The following is a 22,243-nucleotide window of genomic DNA, read 5'->3' on the forward strand; positions in this document are numbered from 1 at the left end:
ATCTGGACAGGTTGCAAACTGCAGGATGTTGTCATTTGAAAAAGGAAATTTCAGATTTGACTACAGAGGTTTCCAAAATGAGTGGATTTGATGGATTAGGTGGAGAAAACCTGGCAGCTGGTCACAGAATCAAACCATTGACAAAATCTCAAGCAGATAAGAGGGAACCTTTTACTGAGAGTTGTCGCGATTCAGAATGCTCTATCAGAAAAGTTGGTGAAAGCTAATTAGAACATGGCCCTCGATGTTGCGCCGACCTGTGAAGTAATCTAAGCCCCTGCCCCTACACTATCCCATCATGATCCATATGCTTATCCAAGGACTGTTTAAATGCCCCTAATGTGGCTGAGTTAATTACATTGGCAGGGAGGGTGTTCCACGCGCTTACCACTCTCTGAGTAAAGAACCTGCCTCTGACATCTGTCTTAAATCTATCACCCCTCAATTTGTAGCTATGCCCCCTTATACAACATGAAAGTCATCAGCATAAAATCTAAAACACCGTAAGCCTTCTTAACAGCACTATCAACCTGGGTGGGAACTTTCAGGGATCTATGTACATGGACACCAAGATCCCTCTGCACATCTACACTACCAAGAATCTTTCCATTGACCCGGTATTCTGCCTTCCTATTATTCTTCCCAATTTCTGTAAATAAAGGACAAAATACAACCATCTGAGACCAAAAACAAACGTAGTCGTTCATACGCCAGCTCAGGTGAGGCAGAATGGATGGCGTTCATCAATGCTGGATTTTTCAGTGCACCTATATTGGTTTATAGCTAAATGTCATGTTGCACAAGGTTTAATCCCCTGGTCAAGACCCCAATATTTGAGTCAATTGAAGATCACAATCTTGCACTGTGTGGGTAATGCTGAAAAGCAAATTGTTAATTATTTTATTTTTCTCAGTCAAAAGCCAATCTCATCAAAAATAGGCCTCGAAATCCTAAAAGTTGCTTCACTTAGCTTGACATGATTCTCATCGAGGTTTCACTGACTTCACAAAGCAGGCAGAATTGTCCAGATTGTTTTTAGATACTGTCTCAAAAAACAAGAAGAAATAAACGATGTAACAGAAATAACTTAAAAATTGAAAGTTTTAAAATAACTAATTGGCTTTGCAAACTTGATATCATGCAGGAAGGTTCCCCTGATATAAAACCGCTTCTTTTTTTTGAAAGTTGTTAAAGATCTTTCAGAGAAATGTGAACAACTCATTGCTGTTCCAAACCACTTAATGTAAATGGCACTGGGACTCAGTTTTAATAAATGTCAAATTAGCATTCGGATTTCATTGTTTTGAAGCCTGCAGATACAATTACAGTGTTGTACTCAAATTCTCCCTGGGTTCTCATCTAGATTAGAAACTAATAAATATAATTTCAGAGGATAACAAAGTGTGGAGCTGGATGAACACAGCAGGGCCAAGCAGCATCTCAGGAGCACAAAAGCTGATGTTTCGGGCCTAGACCCTTTATCAGAGAGTCACTGAGTTTCATCAGCTCTCTGATGAAGGGTCTAGGCCCTAAATATCAGCTTTTGTGCTCCTGAGATGCTGCTGGGCCTGCTGTGTTCATCCAGCTTCACATTTTGTTATCTCAGATTCTCCAGCATCTGCAGTTCCCATTATCACTGATATAATTTCAGAGGAACTCTTTTAATCTAAAGATTCGACCAAACCACATCAGCTGAGACAATAATGGAAACTGTAACACAGTACAGCAGGCTAATGTCTACTCATAGTACCATTTATAAAGGTACTGTTTCTGAGGTGTGGTGTGTTTTTGTCCTTGGTGAGTATTCTTTAGCAGGGGAGGGATATCAGCACAGTCGAATGGAAAATAATTTCCACTTTTGGGCCCAGTATTTATCAGGTACTTTTATGTTGGTTACACTATCAATTGAATATGGCACAATGCTTCCTTGTCTCCATTTACACTTATCTCAACTGCAATGCAGTGGCCTAGTAGTATTGTCACTCAACTTGTAACCTTGATTCCCAGGCTGTGGTGGCATAAGTTCAAATCTCACCACAGCAAATGGTGAATTTAATAAAAACCTGGAATTAAATGATGATGACCAACATCAGTTGCCATAAAAACCCATCTGGTTGATTGACGTCCCTCAGGGAAGGAAATCTGCTGTCCAAACCTGATCTGGCCCACATGTACTTCCAGACCCATAGCAACACAATTCATTCTGAACTACCCTCTGGACAGTTATGGATGGACAATAAATATAGCCCTAGCCAATGGCAACAATATCCCATGAACAAAAAAAGGCAAGAGCTTTTTCATTTTCAATCTCATTTTGTTATCAGATGCATAAAATCGCAAACCGGAGCCTATTAGTACCTCATTTTATTCAGGGCTTTTATAACCACTAGATGTATGAAACCTGCATTTGCTCAATTCTCTGGGAATATAATCATAACTGGAAGCTGAAAGAATAATTACTGCCATAATACAATACTATTCTTACAGGTTACTGTATAATCACTGTCTGTAAACAAGCATAAGTTGTGTTTTAAACAAACAGAAAGGGTACAGTTAATTGCTTGCTTTCACATTGGCTCATTTCCAAAGTTAAGCACTACAACTCGACCAATATTGAATCTTAATGTTCAGTTTAAACACCTCTGGGAAGCTGCCACAAATGGGCTTCTGTTTGTGCTGCTGTTAGTCATTTACACCTCAAATTCAACTTTGTCTCCTTTCCTTTTTGTAATTTAGTCATTTTGTTTCAGGAAGTACTTTTAAAAGATAATAAAATTGAATGGAGAATGATTCATCAACACTAGTTTCAGTTATATTATTCGTTGTTGTTTTGCAAATGTTAATTTTGTTGAAAGTTTTGTGGAAAGCAAACTCAATAGCCCAGAGGATTCATTTGGTTTAGTTGTTTTGTGCAGAACAATTTGTCCAATATCAGCAACAGTATGAGAAAAGATTAAGAAATATTGAAAATAAATTACATCTAGTATAAGTTGAGTTGCCCCAAACTTTTGTACAAGTTTAAGGAATGTTGCACTGGGAGCAGATCTCATCCACAGATCTGGTCACATTCATAGACCAATTGAGAATTTATATTGATAGTGTCCATTTACAGGCCTGTGAAGAAGGTCCCAAAATTAAATCATTTTATGTGCAAGGACCTTAATAGGTATGCTTCTTAAAGCAATGGGTTTGAAAGCCAACTACAGTGCCAGACCTGGTAACGTACAATGAGACAGGGTGTATACATATTAAACCTCAGAGTGAATGAGCCCCTGGGTAGCAGTTATCATAAAATGATTGAATTTCATATTTAGTTTGAGGGCGGAAAGAGTTGGTCTAAAACTAGTATTTTAAACTTAAATATAAAGAAGTATAAAAACAGTAACATTTTGCAGGCATTTAAAAAGGAAAACAGTAAATAAAATGATAGTTGATCCTTCAAAGAGAAGTAATATGTCGAATTAATCTTATGAAATAAGACTTGAACAGATATTAGAGTCAGAATCTTATCAGAGTTTGAGCGATTTGGGCTATGATGATTGACAGGGATTAATACTGGTTAACATCAGAACTCACCTCACTGATATTCAGACCCATGTTTTATCAATTGCACCAAACATCAAGGAAATCAGAGCATTTACCTGGCAGATTCAGTTTGTCCCTTGCCACAAACCACCTCCATCCTGACTCTGACAAAACCGACACTAAGTGAAAATTAAACAGGCCCTAGCCAAATACCTTACCCTTCCCGGCACTTCTCCTATTCCCTGACATTGTGACCTGCAAGCACTTGCATTACCAGTACACTAGCAACTGGCATTGAAAGGCTAAAGCAGGGCCACTTTGCACTCAGCTTGCACATGGCACTTGGTTACAGCCCAGGGATGTTTGCTTGCTTAGTACCTATCTGTTTGACAATAACCATCCTGTGTTGGCCATGTCATACCATGCCAATTAGCACAGTCACACAGCCGGGTAGGTGACTTGCTGCTAAGCAGTCTAAAATTTGTACATGTTGCTGTATGGCAATGTGCTCCATTCATCTCACATCCGCTCCATGTACCAGCAGCGTATATGGATGTTCAGCAAGTAGTCAGCCATGTGTCCAACTCTTAGAAAAGTAGTCAGAAATGAAGTCCTTGAAGATACGTGTCAGTCAGGGGGTCCAATATGTCAAGGATAGTGCCCAACAATAGTCCAGGGGAGTGGCTGCAGCCAGGCATCCATTTGGGGTGGGGAACTTGGTCAAGGGGACCTCCTTGCCTATGCCTCCTTGCCAGAAATAAGCCATGGTTAGTCCTTTGGCCCTGTAGTTGCCATTCCAGTGATTTGAGGTAATGCAATCTTGCAGATGCATAGGCAGCAGACAGGTACCTAGACATTTCTAACTTGGAACAGTCAGTCATGTCAGTGAAGGGAATGAGCTGCAGAAGGCCATTGGGCCTGTCATTTGAAATGATGGGGAATGGGAGCTGAGGGGGTTGGGAGTGAAATAGAGGCTGCAGCCAAAGCACTGAGCCTTGGTACTTTATTCTTTGAGAGTGGGAATTGGAGGCTCTGAGCAAGCATCTGCTGATGAATCATGACACCCATCTTGTGGACATATCCTTCAATGCACAGGGCAGCTTTGGAATGCTAGTGTTTGACTGGGTGCACTGCGGAATTTTAAAGGTGGCATTTGGCAGATGTCCACTTCATGTCAAGTTGTGGTGAAAATGGTACGTCCTAAGATAGGACAGTAATCGAATGTGAAAGACACAATGAGATGGGCTAAGTAATAAGTGCGACAAATTTGGTCAGAAACAACAAGAGAACCAGCAAGACCTCATGACAAAAAAAATCCCTCCATTTAAACTAGATGCATCTCAGATTTAGCTGAAAAATGTAAGAGTCAGCCCTTTGCATCTACACAATACATAAATACCAGTATTCCAGAAAGGGATGTAGGAACTTTAAACAATTACAATTACTGGGAAGAAAGTTATTAAAATTAAAAGTTGATAAGTCGCATTTCCTGATGAGCTTCGTTCCAGTATCTTGAAAGAAGTAGCTGCTGAGATAATAGACAGATTGACATTATCTTTTCAAAGTTCACTAGATTCTGAAAGACTCCCATGAGATTGATATAAAACAAATTTAACCCCTTTATTCAAGAAAGCAGGGAAGCTGTGTTTAGTTGGCCTCAGGACTGACGTGGGGAAATGTTCGAATCTGTTATTCAGAATGCCTGAATGGGGTACTTAGAAAAGCTTAATCAAACATCGTCAACATGATGAGGTGAAAAGAAAAAAACATGTTTGACTAGTCTCTTAGTTGTTGGGATGGTAATATATATTGTGAATGAAGGGAAATGTGTCAACGTGATGTCCTTGGATTTCCAAAAGACTATATACTATGAAGGGTGCCGGATTTTTTAGGTCACAAGTTGGCAAAATGGAACAAGTGAAGTGTGACAGGGATCAATGTTGGTCCCTCAATTGTTTACAACCTAAGTTACTATCTTGCCCAAAGGAGCCAAGTGTACAGATATTAAGTTTGCTGATGAGTAAAGGATGGATAGGAAAGTAAGTTCTGAAAACAACATAAGGAGATTACAATTGGAGGTAAAAGCAAATAGGCAAAAAATTGACAGTGTATAATATTGGAAAATGTGAATTTGTCCAATTTGGCAGGAAGAATATCAAAGCAGCATATCATTTAAATGGGGAGAGATTTCAGCAAACTGTGATAAGGACAATTCTGGGTATCCTGCTCCATGTTACAATAAGTCAGCATGCAGGTAAAACAATCGATTAAGTATGAAAATGGAATGTGGTCTATTGAAATGGGAATGAAATACAGAAGTTGGGATGTCTCACCACTGTTATAAAGGGTGTTTGTGAGCCCACCTCTGGAGTATTTGGTCCAATATTGGTCTCCTAATTTATGGTAGGAGTTAATTATATCAGAAGCCCTGCAGAGAAGGCTCACTCACCAAATGAATATCGAACGGGAAAAGTTTGGACCCAAATTAGTTGGATTTGAGAAGAATGAAAGATCATTCTGAAGCATGCAAGATGCTAGGGATACAGGTAGATGCTGGCTTAAAGATGGCTCCCCTCATTGGAGAGACTAGAAGTAAAGCCATCATTATCTTACCAGACCACAGAACTGTTCTGTCATGAGAGAGAGAAGACTGTTGGCGACTTCACCCAAGGCTCACCACTCCTCATGCACAGAAGAGCTTGAGAAGGAGTGACCTTTATGTTAACCTCAACCTGTGCAGGATTTGAACCCACACTGTTGGCATTGCTTAGCGTCACAAGCCAGCTGTCCAGCTAACTGAGCTAACCAAAGACTTTATAAGCCTGTTTAAAACTAAGGGGTCTCCCATTTAAGATAAAGTTGAGGTGAAAGATTTTCTGCATAGTTCTCTTCCCCAGTAAATAGTGGAGGCAATATCACACTATTTTTATGGCTAGATTAAGCAGATTCATAACTTACAAGGGAATCAAATGGTGGGCAGAAAAGTAGAGACCACAATAATATCACCTATGATGTTATCAAATAATAGAGCAGGTTGGAGGGGCTGAATTTGCTCCAAATTTGTATGTTTGTTTGTGCACACCAATGAAATCAGTAATTTTTGAGTATTTTTAAACATTTAACAAATGTTAAAAATGAATACAACACTGAAAATGGCAGTAATACCATTTTCAGCTGAATCAATAAAACTGCATTAAGCACTCAAAAGTGCACAAAGAATATTTTGAATACAAAGCAAATTACTTTTTCAAACATTGGCAAATTCGACTTGCTGAATCAAAGTTTCACATCTGGCAACATGCACATTGATTGATTGAAGACCTGAGGAATCTTTTCTGGAAGCTGTAACTGAGCTTTGAGCACAATTAGGATCAACTAGGTAACTGTGCCCCAAAGTTCTATCTGCATCTATCTTAGGATCTTCCTCTTTCGAGCTTTTGACTTTTTTTGTTATATCCAGAAGGATTCATAACCCTAACAACTGAAATCATTTGACTCTGAAAGCTTTGTATTACCTTCCTCAGAATTAATATAAACAAAATTCAGTTTCAATTTGTATCAGAGATAATGGGAACTGCAGATGCTGGAGAATTCCAAGATAACAAAATGTGAGGCTGGATGAACACAGCAGGCCAAGCAGCATCTCAGGAGCACAAAAGCTGACGTTTCGGGCCTAGACCCCCCATCAGAGGGGTCTAGGCCCGAAACGTCAGCTTTTGTGCTCCTGAGATGCTGCTTGGCCTGCTGTGTTCATCCAGCCTCACATTTTGTTATCTTCAGTTTCAATTTGTGCCTCATTGCTGGTCGCCTAGACACTGGTGTCCACAGAGACAAATGGACTGCCTTATTATATGGATTATTAAAGAGATGCGAAAAAGACAAATTACAGACTTGGAAGACTATGTAGATAAATGTAGTACATATGATGCGCTGTCAACAGAAACATTCTACAGTTTCACAATACTATTACAAGCTTGGGATGTACTTGCTGTTAAATAAATTGATTTGTTCTCATCACCTACTTGCTACTTGTACTGTCAGTGGAAAGTCAGATACCATTTCCAGTTTCTATATCTTTGATTATCCTTGCTGTCAATCACCACAAGTGAAAATGATCAAACTGTGAGACTGAAAGTTAGTTTTGAGGAATCTGAACAAATCAATGAATAAAACTTATTGACTTGACATGGACTTCAAAATGGCCAGCTTTTCCCAAGACAGAGAGAGAGAAAGAACAAGAGTGAGAAGACAGATTGGCAGAAAAGAATGGAATAGAGAGAATGGTATGTGTTCTAGTTTTGTGGAAATGCATCCCCTATTCAACAAAAGACTGATCGTAAGAAAGGCTTGATTTATGAAATGGTTAGAGATCCATCAGTTCTAAATTGCAAGTGACAAGAGGCTTCAATTTATTCATTCAAAGCTGACTGAGGAAACCTTGAGACATTTTAGATACCTGCGAATGCCTGATTTGCACCTGTATCGGTAAAAAGCTCTTTTTCCTGCACATTTTCCTTTCTAGCTTCCTACCTAGCAGATATTAGCTCAGTATATATAATAACATCCTTCATTTTATTCTGGTGTGACAGAATCATTGACCTCCATCAGATGAAAAGAGATTGTGATTTTTCTTTTGAACAAACAAAATCTCTTGCAATCGTTTCTTCCATTATTGTGTGACTGCCTTGGGTTAGCACCTTAAATCTATCCTTCATCAATTTATTTGGACAGTCCTCCAAGCTCCATTTTTATGCATTGCATCTCACCTAAAATTACATAGCTTCAACCTTGAACATCTCAGCCCTATTCTGTCTCCCTTTTTGAACTCAAATTTATGGGCTTCCTTCCCCAACACACAAAATTCAGAATTTTTGTTCTTCTTTACAGGTCTCTCAATATACTTGATTTGCAATATCTCACCACTTTCTTCAGTTCTTTCAACATGGACCTGTCATCTTCTAACCATAGTTGTTTATTATTCCTCTTTCCTGCGTGCTAACTTTGGTGGTAGACCTTTCATCTCTCCATGTGTGACACCTTGTTCTTTTCACCCTAAATATCTTTGCTTATTTCACTCTCTCTCTCTCTCTCTCTCTTCCTCTATGCCGTCAAACCTAGCTTGTGATTCCATTGTTGGCACGGCTCTGATCATATCTAACTGATCTTCTCTTCTCATCTTTTTTTTAAATTTCGGGTCTGGCGACGCTTCCTCAGAACAGTTCTGAGGAAGGGTCACCAGACCTGAAACATTAACTCTGTTTTCTCCTTCACAGATGCTGCCAGAACTGCTGAACTTTTCCAGCAACTTTGTTTTTGTTCCTGATTTAAAACATTGCAGCTCTTTTGTTTTTTTTAAGTTCATTTGTTCTCTGAAAACTGCTTATATCCATCTTTTCTTTTCAATGCACTTTAAGGAAGATTTAGATCTATCTCAAAATTTTTTCAACCAAAGGAGTGTAATTTTTTTTAATGTGTTGTCGCTGTTGGTAAAAGGACAATAGTTGTTCCTTTTGTCATTTGCAAAATTACTTATAAAGGTAGAATAAATTAATTATCCTTCAGTATGTCTAACTCCAGAAGCTGGTTAATTATTTAGTCTGACATACAGTACTGACAGCATGCATCACAAATTAGTTTCCTACATTGTCTTTGATCATTTGTGTGCATTAATAACTCACTCCTGTCCCTCACCAAAAACATGGTCTTTTCAGCTTCTTTATGGAAACTGAAAAGAAGTGAATACTTTGGCTTTGGAGCATAGACAATGATAAAATGTTAATTATTCAGTGATCTTTCATCTGTATCATTTATTCAGGATTAGGGCAGCATTTCTCCTCCTTCAGTTTGATTCATGTATGAGCTATTAAAGGCTGCATTAAATTAACTTATACAATTTTTGTCAAATTAAAATAAATCATATAAATTATACAAAATGAGAGCTCTTTGGAAAATTCATGATTTCGGCACTGTCGCATGCCAAATCTGTAAATCCTTCAGTAGTTTGATTTAAGGCTTATTATCTGCAATCAGGCAACTGCCGTGAAGACATTGCAGACACTTTTCAGATTCAAATTCTTTTCGTGCAGCAACATAAAAGAAATCCCAGAAATTTGTATTCCCCACAACATATTTTTAACCACTCAGAAGGAAACACAAGACCATCCTATTGTTTAAAATAATTGTAATCCAATCTCTGTCTGCCGTTTGAAGAGAGAATGGAAATACTAGCCTGCTCGCAAAGGTGTTTCTGCATTTAATGGAATTTCTTGGTAGCACTATATGGAGGAATGAGATTGAAACCCAACACATTGTAGTTAATTTGCAATACCGTGTGCACATCACTCTGTGTATAGAATAGATAGGTATCTTTAGTTTCACATGGGGTTTCACTAACTAAACAAATGTGTCACTTGCTTCATTTACTAATGTTAGTAAAAACAAAAACAAGAGTTTGAAATGAGAACTCCTGATGATTTTTAAGTCTTTGAGAGGTGTATTTTGCCCTTTTTTAATGAATGAAGTTTGAGACAGAGGTAACAATGGTCTGCTCAAGCCAATAAACTGCTTTTGAGACCTTGGGTCTTTCTTTACATTGGAACAATAGAAACAGCCTGAATGAGTGGGGACAAGCTCCCACAGAACCTAGATTTTTAGTTCCAGATGCTGGGGTCAGCTGGATGTGGAAACTGCTATTCCTCTCTGTTGCGGCTAAAAGTTGAGGATTATCTTCCTGCTGCTAGAATTACATGTGAGACTATCTATTTTATGGAATTTACCTTTGTCGTGGGTGTGTATATGAGATGCCACTATGCTGAAACGGTTACTGTTTAGTAGTTAAACAGTCTGAAATTCTGTTCGGTTTTCCAACAGAGTTAATTTATTCTAATTTGTTCTATTGTTGTGTTTTAACTATAGCATATAAATCAAGCGTATTCCGCTTCAAGATGAGTAGTTTGACAAATTGAATTGCATTTGTAAAGTAATGCGTGGCACTTGTCTTTAAATAAGGAAAAAGTTAGGGCCTAGGCTATCTTCTTCACTTATTTTGGTGAGATTTTGTCTACTCTATCAGACTCTCGCATGTTTTTCTAATGTTGTGCAACGTGAAAATATTCAGAATTTTTGAGATTTCAATGCAGTTTATTTTTCAGTAAAACACTGTTGTGAAGTAACTGTGTATGTATAAATCATTTTTTTTATGGTGAAGACATACGTGATTATTTTCAAATGGCTTATGTTTTATTGCATAATGGTCAGAAAATAGCTCAAAGTTTTATCATTTGTTAATAGTTTGGCTGGCTCCCACGACTGTGCTGTTGAAGTAGAAAGTTGCAAGCTAATGACGTGAGATAGCACTGGGAGGATTCAGAGAAAATTAAGTCTAATGGAGAGAAAAACAAATTACTAAGAGTCTCAGCAGAGGTTGCAATTGGCAATCTGGATACAAATTGCCAAATGTGAATTTTCATTTGGTCAGCTTGGAAAATACTCCTCATTGGGTCAAAATTCTGAAAATTTGTTTCGAACAGGACTCTGGCTACGTCTATGTGATATAGACTGCAATGGTTCAAGAAGATGCAATTACAAACATCTTCTAAAGAAAGCGTAGGAATGGACAGTAAATACCGGCCTTGTCAGTGATGCACGCACCTAGTGAATGATAAAAATACTTTCCACTCACTCACTTGTGTATTTGTAAATATAAATCTGCCAATGAATTGAACGTGATTGCAGAATTTTTCTTTAATTCTTTGCATCAATAATAGTCTTCGATATAAAAGTATGTCAACTTGGTATGCTTGTTACCACTGAAAATGGATTTGTCACAAATGACTATCTATATATAGAAATGCAACATCTTCTTTACCAGCTTAAATTATTTAATTTTTAAGAATATCTTGTCTTGTGCCTGTAAGCTCAACTTCACGATGAGTCATACTGATCACTTGCAAACCGCTGAAACCCAAAGCACACTATTTTCCAATGCTCAGTTCAAAGATATTGTAAAAATAATATACTTATTTTATTAATACATATATATATGAGTATATATAATATATAATGTGTGTATATATATCTTATATATCATATGTATATGTAAGATTAATTCAAGAATGTGCGTAGTTTCATGGGAATGTTGCTGATTCTGCCTACTCAATAGTCCCTTCCTTTGCCAGCTACATCACAAAATTATTTTGCTAAAGCTTTTTCATCATTGTCAGATCCTGAAAATGCAATAGCCCCATTAAGTGATCAGCATGACAAGGGATTTAAGCCTTTTATTTGTAAATTTCTGCATAAGCCTTTTGGATTAATTGGATTTTGTCTATGCAATATTAGTACAGCTGAAGTCAGATCTCAGAGTTAACATCATCATTAGCTATGCCATATCACCGAATGCATGAACTAAAGCTACTATCTAGATCTGTGGTTTTCAGTTTTACAATGATTAAGCATTTTGCACTAATAGGTGTACACCCCAAAATGTTACTTATCGGTTCCAGCAACATTTCGTTGTTTCTTTTATAAATCATCGATACTTGACTAAATATGATTAATCAATGATGGCTCATTCTCTTTCTGGATTGTATTGGATTACGTGATGACTAATGACAGATGGGATCAGCAGAAATAAAATACCTCATTTCATTTAAATTAAAGAATTTTGAATCAGCATACAGTAAATAGGTTATCCATTTAAAAATAAACTTTACACTTTGGGTTCAAAACAATATAAATGTACTGAACTCTTGCTTTGCTAATTTTAAAGAGTGTTCATCAATCTGGATTGCGAAGACATTCTTACAATTGGACTCTAATGTCCGCCCACTTCAAAAATGATAGTGTTGCTCATGGCTATAACTTTTAATAATATCATCCAGAAGTATTTTGTTAGTTTTCATGTCGACACTGAAAACACCCAGCTCCACTTTACCACCGCCACTCTTGACTCTTCTGCTGCTGTTAAATTAATATACAGCTTATTCAACATCTAGGACTGGATCAGCAGATATGTATATTTAAGTTGGTCCTGAAAAGATGAAACCAACCACAACTTCACTCTTCTTAGAAATTGTCTGAGATTAATCAGACTGTTTGCAACCTTGTTTCAGATTTGAAGGTTTGAGATGAGCTTCTGACCATGTAGCTTCACCATCACTGAGACAGCCTATTTCTATTTCTAGAACATTGTCCTATCTCACTCTGTCCTAGTAAAGGCCTCATTCAAGCTTTTGTTACATATAGACTTGACTATCCCCATACATTCCTGGCTGGTCTCCCAATCTATGGGCATCACAAACTTGAGGTCATTGAAACGACTATTGTTCATGTCTCAATTTTGGTGAGTGTCTCTGTGTGCTTTTGGCTGGTGAGGATCTTAGCTCTGGAATTTCCATCTTACTCCTCTCCACCTTTCTCCCTCATTCTTCCCTTCAAGACACTTCTTATAACCTATCACTTCAATGGCGGTGTTATGCTTCTCTGCTTCCTTGACTTGAAGTAACTCATGCCTAATTTGATTTAACAAAACTCCTGTAAAAAGTTTTGGGATATTATTTCACATTGCAGTCACTGTGTAAATAGGGTTCATTATTATGAAGTACAATTTTACTTGTGAATATCTCATGCAAATGTTCTTTTTTTTCAGTTAAAAAGTTGATTGAGCTGAAGTCCCGAGGAGTAAAACTGCTTCCCAGCAAAGATAATCAGAAGCCTTCAGTTTGTAAGTTACTCTGTTTTCAATATTCAACAAGTGAATCTCAGGGACAAATCTTCTTTGTATTAAAAGTGTAATGGCAGGTACCAAAATGTGTGAGAGATACTGTCCAGCAACACCAATGTGAGCAGGAAAGCCCACTGGATCCTAGCACTGCAGTGGCCACCTAGTTGGCCGCCTTCTGGATAATTTCCTCAGACAGAGATGTTCCGTCCCCCCCCAACTCCACGCCACCCCACCCAAAACTCTTGCCAGTCTGAAGCTGGCAGCTATTGTAAGCCACAATGCTACTTTAGGAACTGTAGTGTAGTAGAAACCGAGGACAAGGGGGATGATTAGTAACTTCTCAGGGTGGATTGGGGGGTGAACCTCATGGGAAGAAGTGTGCCATAGGGTTGAGAAGAAAGGTCACTATCTTTCAAGGTCAGTCCCAGCTCCTCATTAATGCCCTCAGTCATTTCCAAATTGTGGTACATCTAAACTCTTACCCAACCCAGCAGCCAGTCTATTTCATTTCTTATTTGGAAACAGTGCTCACACCTCCCAGGAATGAAGTTAGTTTGAGAAGATGGCATGAAGAGGCCCAATAACTTGTTGTTAGTTGACAACTCAAGGGGCCTCAATGTGACACAGGACAGGAAGGTCTTCTTGAGAGGAGAAGATTCTACCCTACATCTTGTTGTTTCTTTCTCTCAAATAAACTTTGTATTGTTCATTTTCTATTATGTCTATGCACCCCCCAATCTTTTTGAGAGACTTTTAGTTTTACTTTGAAATGTTAAACGTTTCAGGATATATCCTCAGTTCCTTCCCCACTCACTGTAATGAGTGATCTGGACTCCGCTTGCCCTCTTGGGCAAGATACTTGGATTAGAAATTCAGTATGTCGGTGTGACCCAGCAACCAATTGATGACCTGAACAGAGAAAGCATTACAGCTACAACACAAAAAACTGTGCATTGTTCTGATCTCATAAGAAAACAGTTCTAAAAGGATTAATGCTGGAGACTGCATTAAGCTCTACACCATTTGATAATGTCATAAAATCTACGGAAGGGATAAGGCAAAACATTTCTTGATTTTGAGGGGTGCAGAACAACCTCCAGACATAATCCAATAGTCTTATTAGCCAAGCCTAACTAACTAATGTAACACGTACTTATTTGCTATCATGAAGTCAATGACATCATCTTACTCAACATATTCACTGTAGGAGGAATCGCAGCGGCATTCTTCCACCACGAAATACCATTTCAGGATTTATTCAAGGTCACGTCCTGGAAGCTAGATCGAGATTAATATCTTTAACAATTATCTCCATTAAACTGAGAAATGCTAATTTCCTAATCCCATTTCTTGTGCATCCTCTCTCTTTAATTTAAACTTTGAAACAATCAGCGATTTACGAAATGACCCAAAATCTACCATTGTATTATTCCTAAATGTAACAATTTTAATCAGTTGATCAACAAAAGGGCTAATAACTTTTTCTGAACCGTCAAACAATGGATGCTGGTTCCATGCACCATCAGTAGACACTGCAGCTCGCAAGGAATAAGTAGTTCAATACTCCCCCGACATCATGTAACTCTCTTCGGTAAGACAGACAAAGAGCCATTGCAGTTTATTGGCTCTCCTTGCCAATGAAGTCTCAAACTAAATCTGGATGAGAAGAGGTACTTGGGCCATACTACCTCATGCTTCAGTGTATACTTGAAATGTAAATGCAACCTATCTATTTTCATAGCCTGTCTGGTCATTATTTTACCTGAGCAATCCATGGATTTCCCTCTCCTATTTTTCCTTCTCCACTCTCCATTCCATATCACTGAGGTTTTCACTCATTTTACTTCTCTGTGTTTCTCTTATACTTTTCATGTAATACTCCAAATTTAAATTTTCCAGTGTCACTGGTATTTCCAGATGTGCCACTGGAAGTTCTCCAGGACTAGAATTTATTTTACTCAATTATTTTTCAAACTAATCACACAAGTAAAATCTGTCACTTGGTATAAACCCATGCTAGATTCTGATCTGAAGGCCTGGATCTTTTGCAGAATTGAGAGGACTCTTGTACCATTGAAAAAATGATAGGTTCTGATTTCAGAATTCACACCCCTATTCTCAGAACTGAATATTTTTGCTGATGCAGGTGTTTAATTGCAGATAGTAAGCCAGCATCCAACACTCCCGATCCTTAAGAATCATTACAGGGGTAGGCATTTCATAGTGCCTCACATTTTGGTTTGATGATGTTTAATTCTGTGTTTGAGTGAAGATTTGTAACTCGGGTGGTGGTTTTGATGTTGGTGTGTTGGTCGAGCTGGGAGGTTTGATTGAGGACGTTTTGTTCCCTTACTCAGTGATATCCTCAGCTCTGTGGACCCTCCTGTGAAGCGCTGTTGTCTTGTGCTGATTCGGATTTATATTGTCCGGTTTTTGCTGCTTCTGGTAGCTCTCGGTTCCGGCTGTGGGTTGTGATGGAAAGCATATCGGGTCTAATTCAACGCGTTTGTTGATGGAATCCGCAGATGAGTGCCAAGCATCGAAGAATTCCCTGGCTGGCCTGTGTTTGGCTTGTCCTATGACAGTAATGTTGCCCCAGTTGAAGGTGTGATTTTTCTTGTCTGTGTTTATTGAAACCAAGGACATCTGGTCATGCCGTTTAGTTGCTGGCTGGTGTTCATGGATGCAGGTTGCTGCTTGTCTGCCTGTTTGTCTGGCATAGTATTTCCTGTAGGGTCTGCATGATATCTCATAAACTATATTCATCCTGTCCGTGGTATCTGTTGGGTCTTTAACCCTGGTGAGGTGGTGTCTTAGTGTGGCTGCCAGTTTGTGTGCTGTCATGATTCCTAGTGGTCTGAGTAGTCCGGCTGTCAGTTCTGAGGTATTATTTTGTATATGGTATGGTGGTTATTGCTTTGGGGGTTTTGCTGTGTCCTTGTGGTGTTGTCTCTGGTCTAGATATCTGTGGAAGAATTTGAGCGGGTATCCATTCCTGGTAAAGACCTTGTAGAGGTTTTCTTCTTCTTCCTTCTGCGGATCGAGTGTGCTGCAGTGTGTAGCGGGCCTGTTGTACATGGTCCCAATGCAGCTCCTCTTGTGTAAGTTGGGCTAGTTGCTGTGAAAGGTTAAGACCTGGTCAGTATGTGTGGATTTCCTGTATACTTTTGTAGTGATGTCACCGTTCTCTTTTCCTTCCACCATCACATTCAGGAGTGGGAGTTTGTTGTTGTTTTTCTCATCTCTGGTAAACTTGATCCCTGTGACGAGGAGTCAGTGGGTGTTCTCAATTTCTGTTCAAACTTACAGAAGTGTTCTCCATGTATCTGATCCAGAATTTGGGTTAGGTCCGTGGGAGAGCTGTTTGCTCCAGTTGGTGCATGACTGCCTCAGTTCTCAGTCCAGAGATGGGTGAGCCCATGGGAGTCCCGTTAATCTGCTCATATATCTTGCCATTGAATTTAAAATGAGTTGTTAAGCAGAAGACCAGTAGTTTGAGTATGCAATGTTTGTTGATCAGTTCCTCATTTTGTCATCAACTGTGTTTGTCTAGTAGGTTGGATATGATTTCTTTGGCTCGGTTTCAGTCAAAGGCATATCAAGATATACTCACAGGGAACAAATTAACAAGTCAGGAGGAAAACAATAACAAACTCCCATTCATGAACATGATGGTAAAAAGGAAAGAGAACGGTGACATCACTATGGAAGTACACAGGAAATCCACACATAAACTATCTTAAACTATCACAGCAACCACCCCAACTCACATAAGAGGAGCTCCATTGGGACCATGTACAACAGGCCCGCTACACACTGCAGCACACTCGATCTGCAGAAGGAAGAAGAAGAAAACCTCTACAAGATCTTTACCAGGAATAGATACCCCCCAGCTTCAGCCACAGATGCCTAGCTCACAGACAACACAACCAGGACACACCAAAACCTGAAACAATAACCACCAAACCATACTTTAAAAACAAACCTCAGGACTGACAGCCAGACTACCCAGACCACTAGGAATCATGACAGCACACAAACCGACAGCCATGCTCAGACACCAACTCACCAGGGTTAAAGATCCAATAGATGCCATGGACAGGATGAGTGCAGTTTACAAGATACCATGTGGAGACTGCACAAAACATTACATGGGATAAACACGCAGACAAGTAGCAACCTGCATCCATGAACACCAGCTAGCAACTAAACAACATGACCAGATGTCCTTGGTTTCAATAAACACAGACAAGAAAAACCACACTGGGACAACACTGCTATCATAGGACAAGCCAAACAGAGGATAACCAAGGAATTCTTGGAATGTTGGCATTTATCCGCAGAATCCATCAACAAACACATTGAATTAGACCCAATATGCCAACCATTACAATGCACAGCCAGAACCAGCACCTACTGGATGCAGCAAAACCCAGACGTTATAAATTCGAACCGACAAGCACACTTCACAGGAGGCTCCACAGCATGGAAGATATCACCTAGTAACAGAACAAAACGCCTTCAATCAAACCTCCCAGGCTCAGCGAACACACCAAATCCTACAGCATTTAATTTCTTTTGAAGGTCAGGAACGTCCTGGCCAGTGACCCCATCAGCTGTTTAGTAGGTTGACATTTGTGATAGAAGAAAATCAGAACGACCTTCTCTCGTTACCTCTGCTATGCACGCCCCAATTTTCCAAGCATAAAAAAAGTACTTTTCCGGCCCTAACCCCAACATTTGATAAAATTTGTACTGAACATTTTACTTATTTGTCGAAGCTGGATTTTTAATCACGTTTCACTTGCAGATCTTGCCCCACTCATTCTCTAACAAATTCATGTATCAGTGGTAACACTTTTCAAAACTTGGAGCCACAAAAATCATGATCATCACTGATAATGTTGCCCTTTGTAAATATGTATGAGCTTGAGCTGTTTGGGAATTTTAAATCAACATATGTCAAAACTCATTTTCATGCCCTTCGCCATTTATCTGTCTACAAGTCAACATGTGTTTGTATGATTTGTCAGGTTCCAGTGTAAATATGTCAGCAGCAGTTATTCTCATAGATTGCTAAAGTGTCATTTGGATTGTGTCTTTTTCTACAGTGGTGGGGATGCAGCTTGTGATCTTTTGTTATTTTTTCCCTTTTAAGTTAAGATGGTTTACTTTTGGCCAAGCTGATGGGACTTTATTATCACCCTGTACTAACATCATTACAGAGTTGTAAATACTGTACTTAAGTTAACATTGTCTAAATCTTTCACTGCTGAAGTTATCTTCTGAAAACTAGTTTGCAGCTTTCTTTGCGAAAACTGAATGCTGGAAGCTATAACTTTGAAGGACAGAGATCAGTTTTTTTTAAGTAATTATTCACACTCTAATTATCTGTGCCTTATGTTTTTCTGCTGGTAGCATTGTTTTTATTTAAAGCTCATATTTTGTACTTGGCTACGTACGTGTGAAAGTGCAGCACCACTCACTGTCTGGACAAGCTCAATTGCATGACTATCCCATTTTATTATCCTGAAAACATTGCATGAATTGAACACCCACAGAGTTACCATCTCTATTTCTGTTAGATGTTCAAAACTTGTCAGGTGCAGGCTAAGCTAATGACACCACTGTATGAACATTATAATTCATATATACAAGCCGCCTTACCAGAGAGTATCGTGGTTTTAAAAATAATCCGGTTGTTTTCTGGATTATACATCCGAAACAATGTGCATTTGCTGACATGCACATGTTAAACATGAAGCCAACCAGCTGTACAAATTAAGTGACTGCTAAAAACCGATTGTGAAGTCAGTTCTTAAACTGACACTTTTAATTCCATTTAATTAGTATTTTTCAAATGAATAAAATATTTTTTTGTCCATTTTGTAATTCTAATAAGGCAAATTAAAAACAAAGTGCTGGAAAGACTCATTAGGTCATGCAGCACCTGCGGAAAGTGAAGGACTGTTCACGTTTATGGTTGATTACTTTTTGCAGACTGGTGTACACAGTATTTCACTTTTGTCTCTGGCTTCCTTACTTTCATGAAATCTTCACAGTCATTGAAATCAAGTAATTTAATTATCTCTAGTGGTGTACAAGTGAGAGTGTGAAAAATGCAATTGTAAATGTATTTTAACCATGCTGTCAGCACATCTACTTCAAATGGATAAATGATGCTGTCAAAATTGTGCACGATGGAATATTACGATACGGTATGAAATTAAATTACTTTGAATCAATAACACGACTAAAAAGTTTGAGTGCCCATAAAGAAACTGTTCTGATCATCCAAGGGCAAACTAAACATTAAATTGTGGTTAATGAATTACATATTTACACACATATTACTTGCATGTGAGTGATTTATGTAGCAGGTGAGAACAGATAAACTAATGAGAGAATCAGTAATAAAATAAATGCATCAAGATTAGACAAGAAATGAGTCATTATTTGATTCGCCAATTAATGTTATTCCAACAAACTTTTTTTTTGCTGTCAGGATTTGTATGTTGTAATATCCTATTATTTAATCAATAGTGGAATTGGAAGGTAGATTACTCTTAAATTGCTGTTGGTGTAGATTTCACATAAATTTGTCTATTTTCTTTGTAGTAACTCAAGCGGGCACAGCACAGGGTTATAATATGTGTCCTGACCCAGGAGTTCCTGAATGGGGTAAAAGAACAGGTTTGGATTTCAGGTAAGAAGCACTTAGATCAGCAGGTTTAATTTGTGCATGCATTTATCATTTGAAATATCTGAGTGATATTTTTAAAACTCTTTTTGAAGATTGTTTCAGGTACCGATTCTTTTCATTTCACTCACAGTACAAAGAATGCTACAAGAAGCAGAAAAGTAACATGTGAAATCATTGGTTTTGTGAATGATTGATCCACAATAATTTGATTTACATTTGATTTTAAAAAGGTCAAAAATACAGCAAAGTATATCACTTTTAGTGGTTGGCACCACTGTCACTTCCGTATATTTAAACTTATATTTAATAGTATGTTTAAAGATATTAATTCTGCAGTGGCAGAATTAATTAATGGGTTTTAATGGCCTGAAATGGTGACAGGACATTAAATATGATCACGGGTCTTCCTGACCTAAACTTAATTTTTATGGTAGTTAGGCACTTGCAGGCTATTTTCTATCTGATTAATTTCTCTCCCTGGTCTTCTGATGAATCCTCATTGCAGCCACTTCTGTGGCTGATTGCTGCCACCAGTCTCCTTCTAGTTTGGGATGTTTGTAAGTTTGTAGGTGTTTCAGGTTGTAAAAAATCTGCTGGAGACATTTGCAGGCCCAGAACTTAAATGAAATGAAATCATTAATTAGAAAAAAAACACTTTCAATTGCCTTGAGAAAATGAACTTAAACAATGCAAATTGTACATGAGTAGGAACCAAAATAGTATTGGAAAATGTTTCCTCATTATTGGCCAAGGGTGATTTTTTTCAAGAGCACGTGGGAAGATCAGAATGTGTTTGGAGCTGTACACCATCACATACACACTTCCAAGTGGTCAATAGCAGTTTTTTTTGAAGAGGGAACGGAGAGGGTTGATAAGGGAAAGGCAGTCAATGTGATGTGCATGAACTTCTGAAAGACATTTGACAGAAAACCACGCACAAGACGTGTGAGGGAAGTCTTTCACACACAGAGTGGTAGCAGCCTAGAATGCACTGCCAGAAGAGATGGTGGAAGCGGGCACATTGGAGATATTTAAGAGGCACCTAGATGGGTACATGAATAGAGAGGTAATGGGGGATACAGGTTGAAAAATGGGAGGTTTGCTTTTATATTAATTAGGGCACGAAAGTTGGCACAGGCTTGGAGGGCTGAAGGGCCTGTTCCTGTGCTGTAATTTTTCATTTGTTCATTTGTGCATTTGCAATAATTACACATCATGGAATAAAAGGGATAGTGGTAACATGGGTACAAAGTTGACTGATTGATAGGAAACATGGAGTAATGGCCAATGGGTATTTTCCAGGCTGATGGACAGCTTTGTCATCTACAAAGTTCCCCAGAGGTCAGTATTGGGACACTTGTGTTTCCTGAAACATATAAATTATCTCGATCTTTCTGTGCACGGTTCAGTTTCAAAGTTTGCAGATGACACAAACTTTGGACAAAATGTAAATTATGAAGAGGAAAGTGCAGAACATCAAAAAGACATTGATGAGTTGGCGAAGTATCCAGATCGGAGGCAGATGAAATTCAACATGGAGAAATGAGAAGCGTCATGTTTTCATCCAATGAGCATGGAGACACAGTATCTAATAAATGGTACTATTTTAAAGTGTGTGCACAAGTAGAGTGACCTGGCTCTGTATGTTCATAAATCATTACATGTGGGAAGACAGGCAGAGTTATTTTAAAACAAAACCATACAGTAGGCTTCAATAATACATTCAGAGAGTACAAGGGCACAAGGTGATGCTGAACTTCTGATGGACACTGGTTAGACCTCAGCTCGAGTATTGTACAAAGTCTTGAGTGCAGCACTTTGGGAAAGATGTCAATGCTTTGGAAATGTTGCAGAAGTTGTTCCCAAAAATGATTCCACTGATGAGAAACTTCAGAAGAATGATTGGTGAAATTGAGATTGCTTTGCTTTGAGAGAAAAAGGCTGAGGGCTCATTTATGAGAAGTTTCAATATGAGAGTTTCAGATTGGGTGGCTGCAGACAAACTATCCCCATACTCAAAACAATTGAAAGCCATAAATAAGCCACAGTTCTTAAGGGTTTTCCAAATGAAGCAAGTGCATGATGGGTAAAAGACATAGTCACATTTTGAGTGGTATGGGGTAAAAAATGTATGATGTACATTGATGCTCTGCATAAGAGATTTTATAATTGTGAGTTTGGGAGACATAAAGACAGAACTTCTGAGTAATGGTTTAAATTCCTCGTCATCAAAGATCTTGGATGAAACTTCTAATACCCTTGTACCCAAAGCACAAATCAGCCTGCAGTTG

The 22,243-nt window shown here is 38.5% G+C and overlaps 1 protein-coding gene across 1 annotated transcript in view; it reads left to right on the top strand.

The window, feature by feature from the left end:
• Positions 1–22,243, top strand: part of csmd2 (CUB and Sushi multiple domains 2) — a 1,700,996-nt gene that overhangs the window by 1,099,033 nt on the left and 579,720 nt on the right. The window contains exons 7-8 of the mRNA XM_048558072.2: positions 13,175–13,249; positions 19,868–19,955. Of these exons, the coding sequence (XP_048414029.2) occupies positions 13,175–13,249; positions 19,868–19,955 (163 nt within the window). The remainder of the gene's footprint in view (positions 1–13,174; positions 13,250–19,867; positions 19,956–22,243) is intronic.

The sequence above is a fragment of the Stegostoma tigrinum genome, chromosome 24 (assembly GCF_030684315.1).
Source record: "Stegostoma tigrinum isolate sSteTig4 chromosome 24, sSteTig4.hap1, whole genome shotgun sequence".
Classification (NCBI taxonomy): domain Eukaryota; kingdom Metazoa; phylum Chordata; class Chondrichthyes; order Orectolobiformes; family Stegostomatidae; genus Stegostoma; species Stegostoma tigrinum.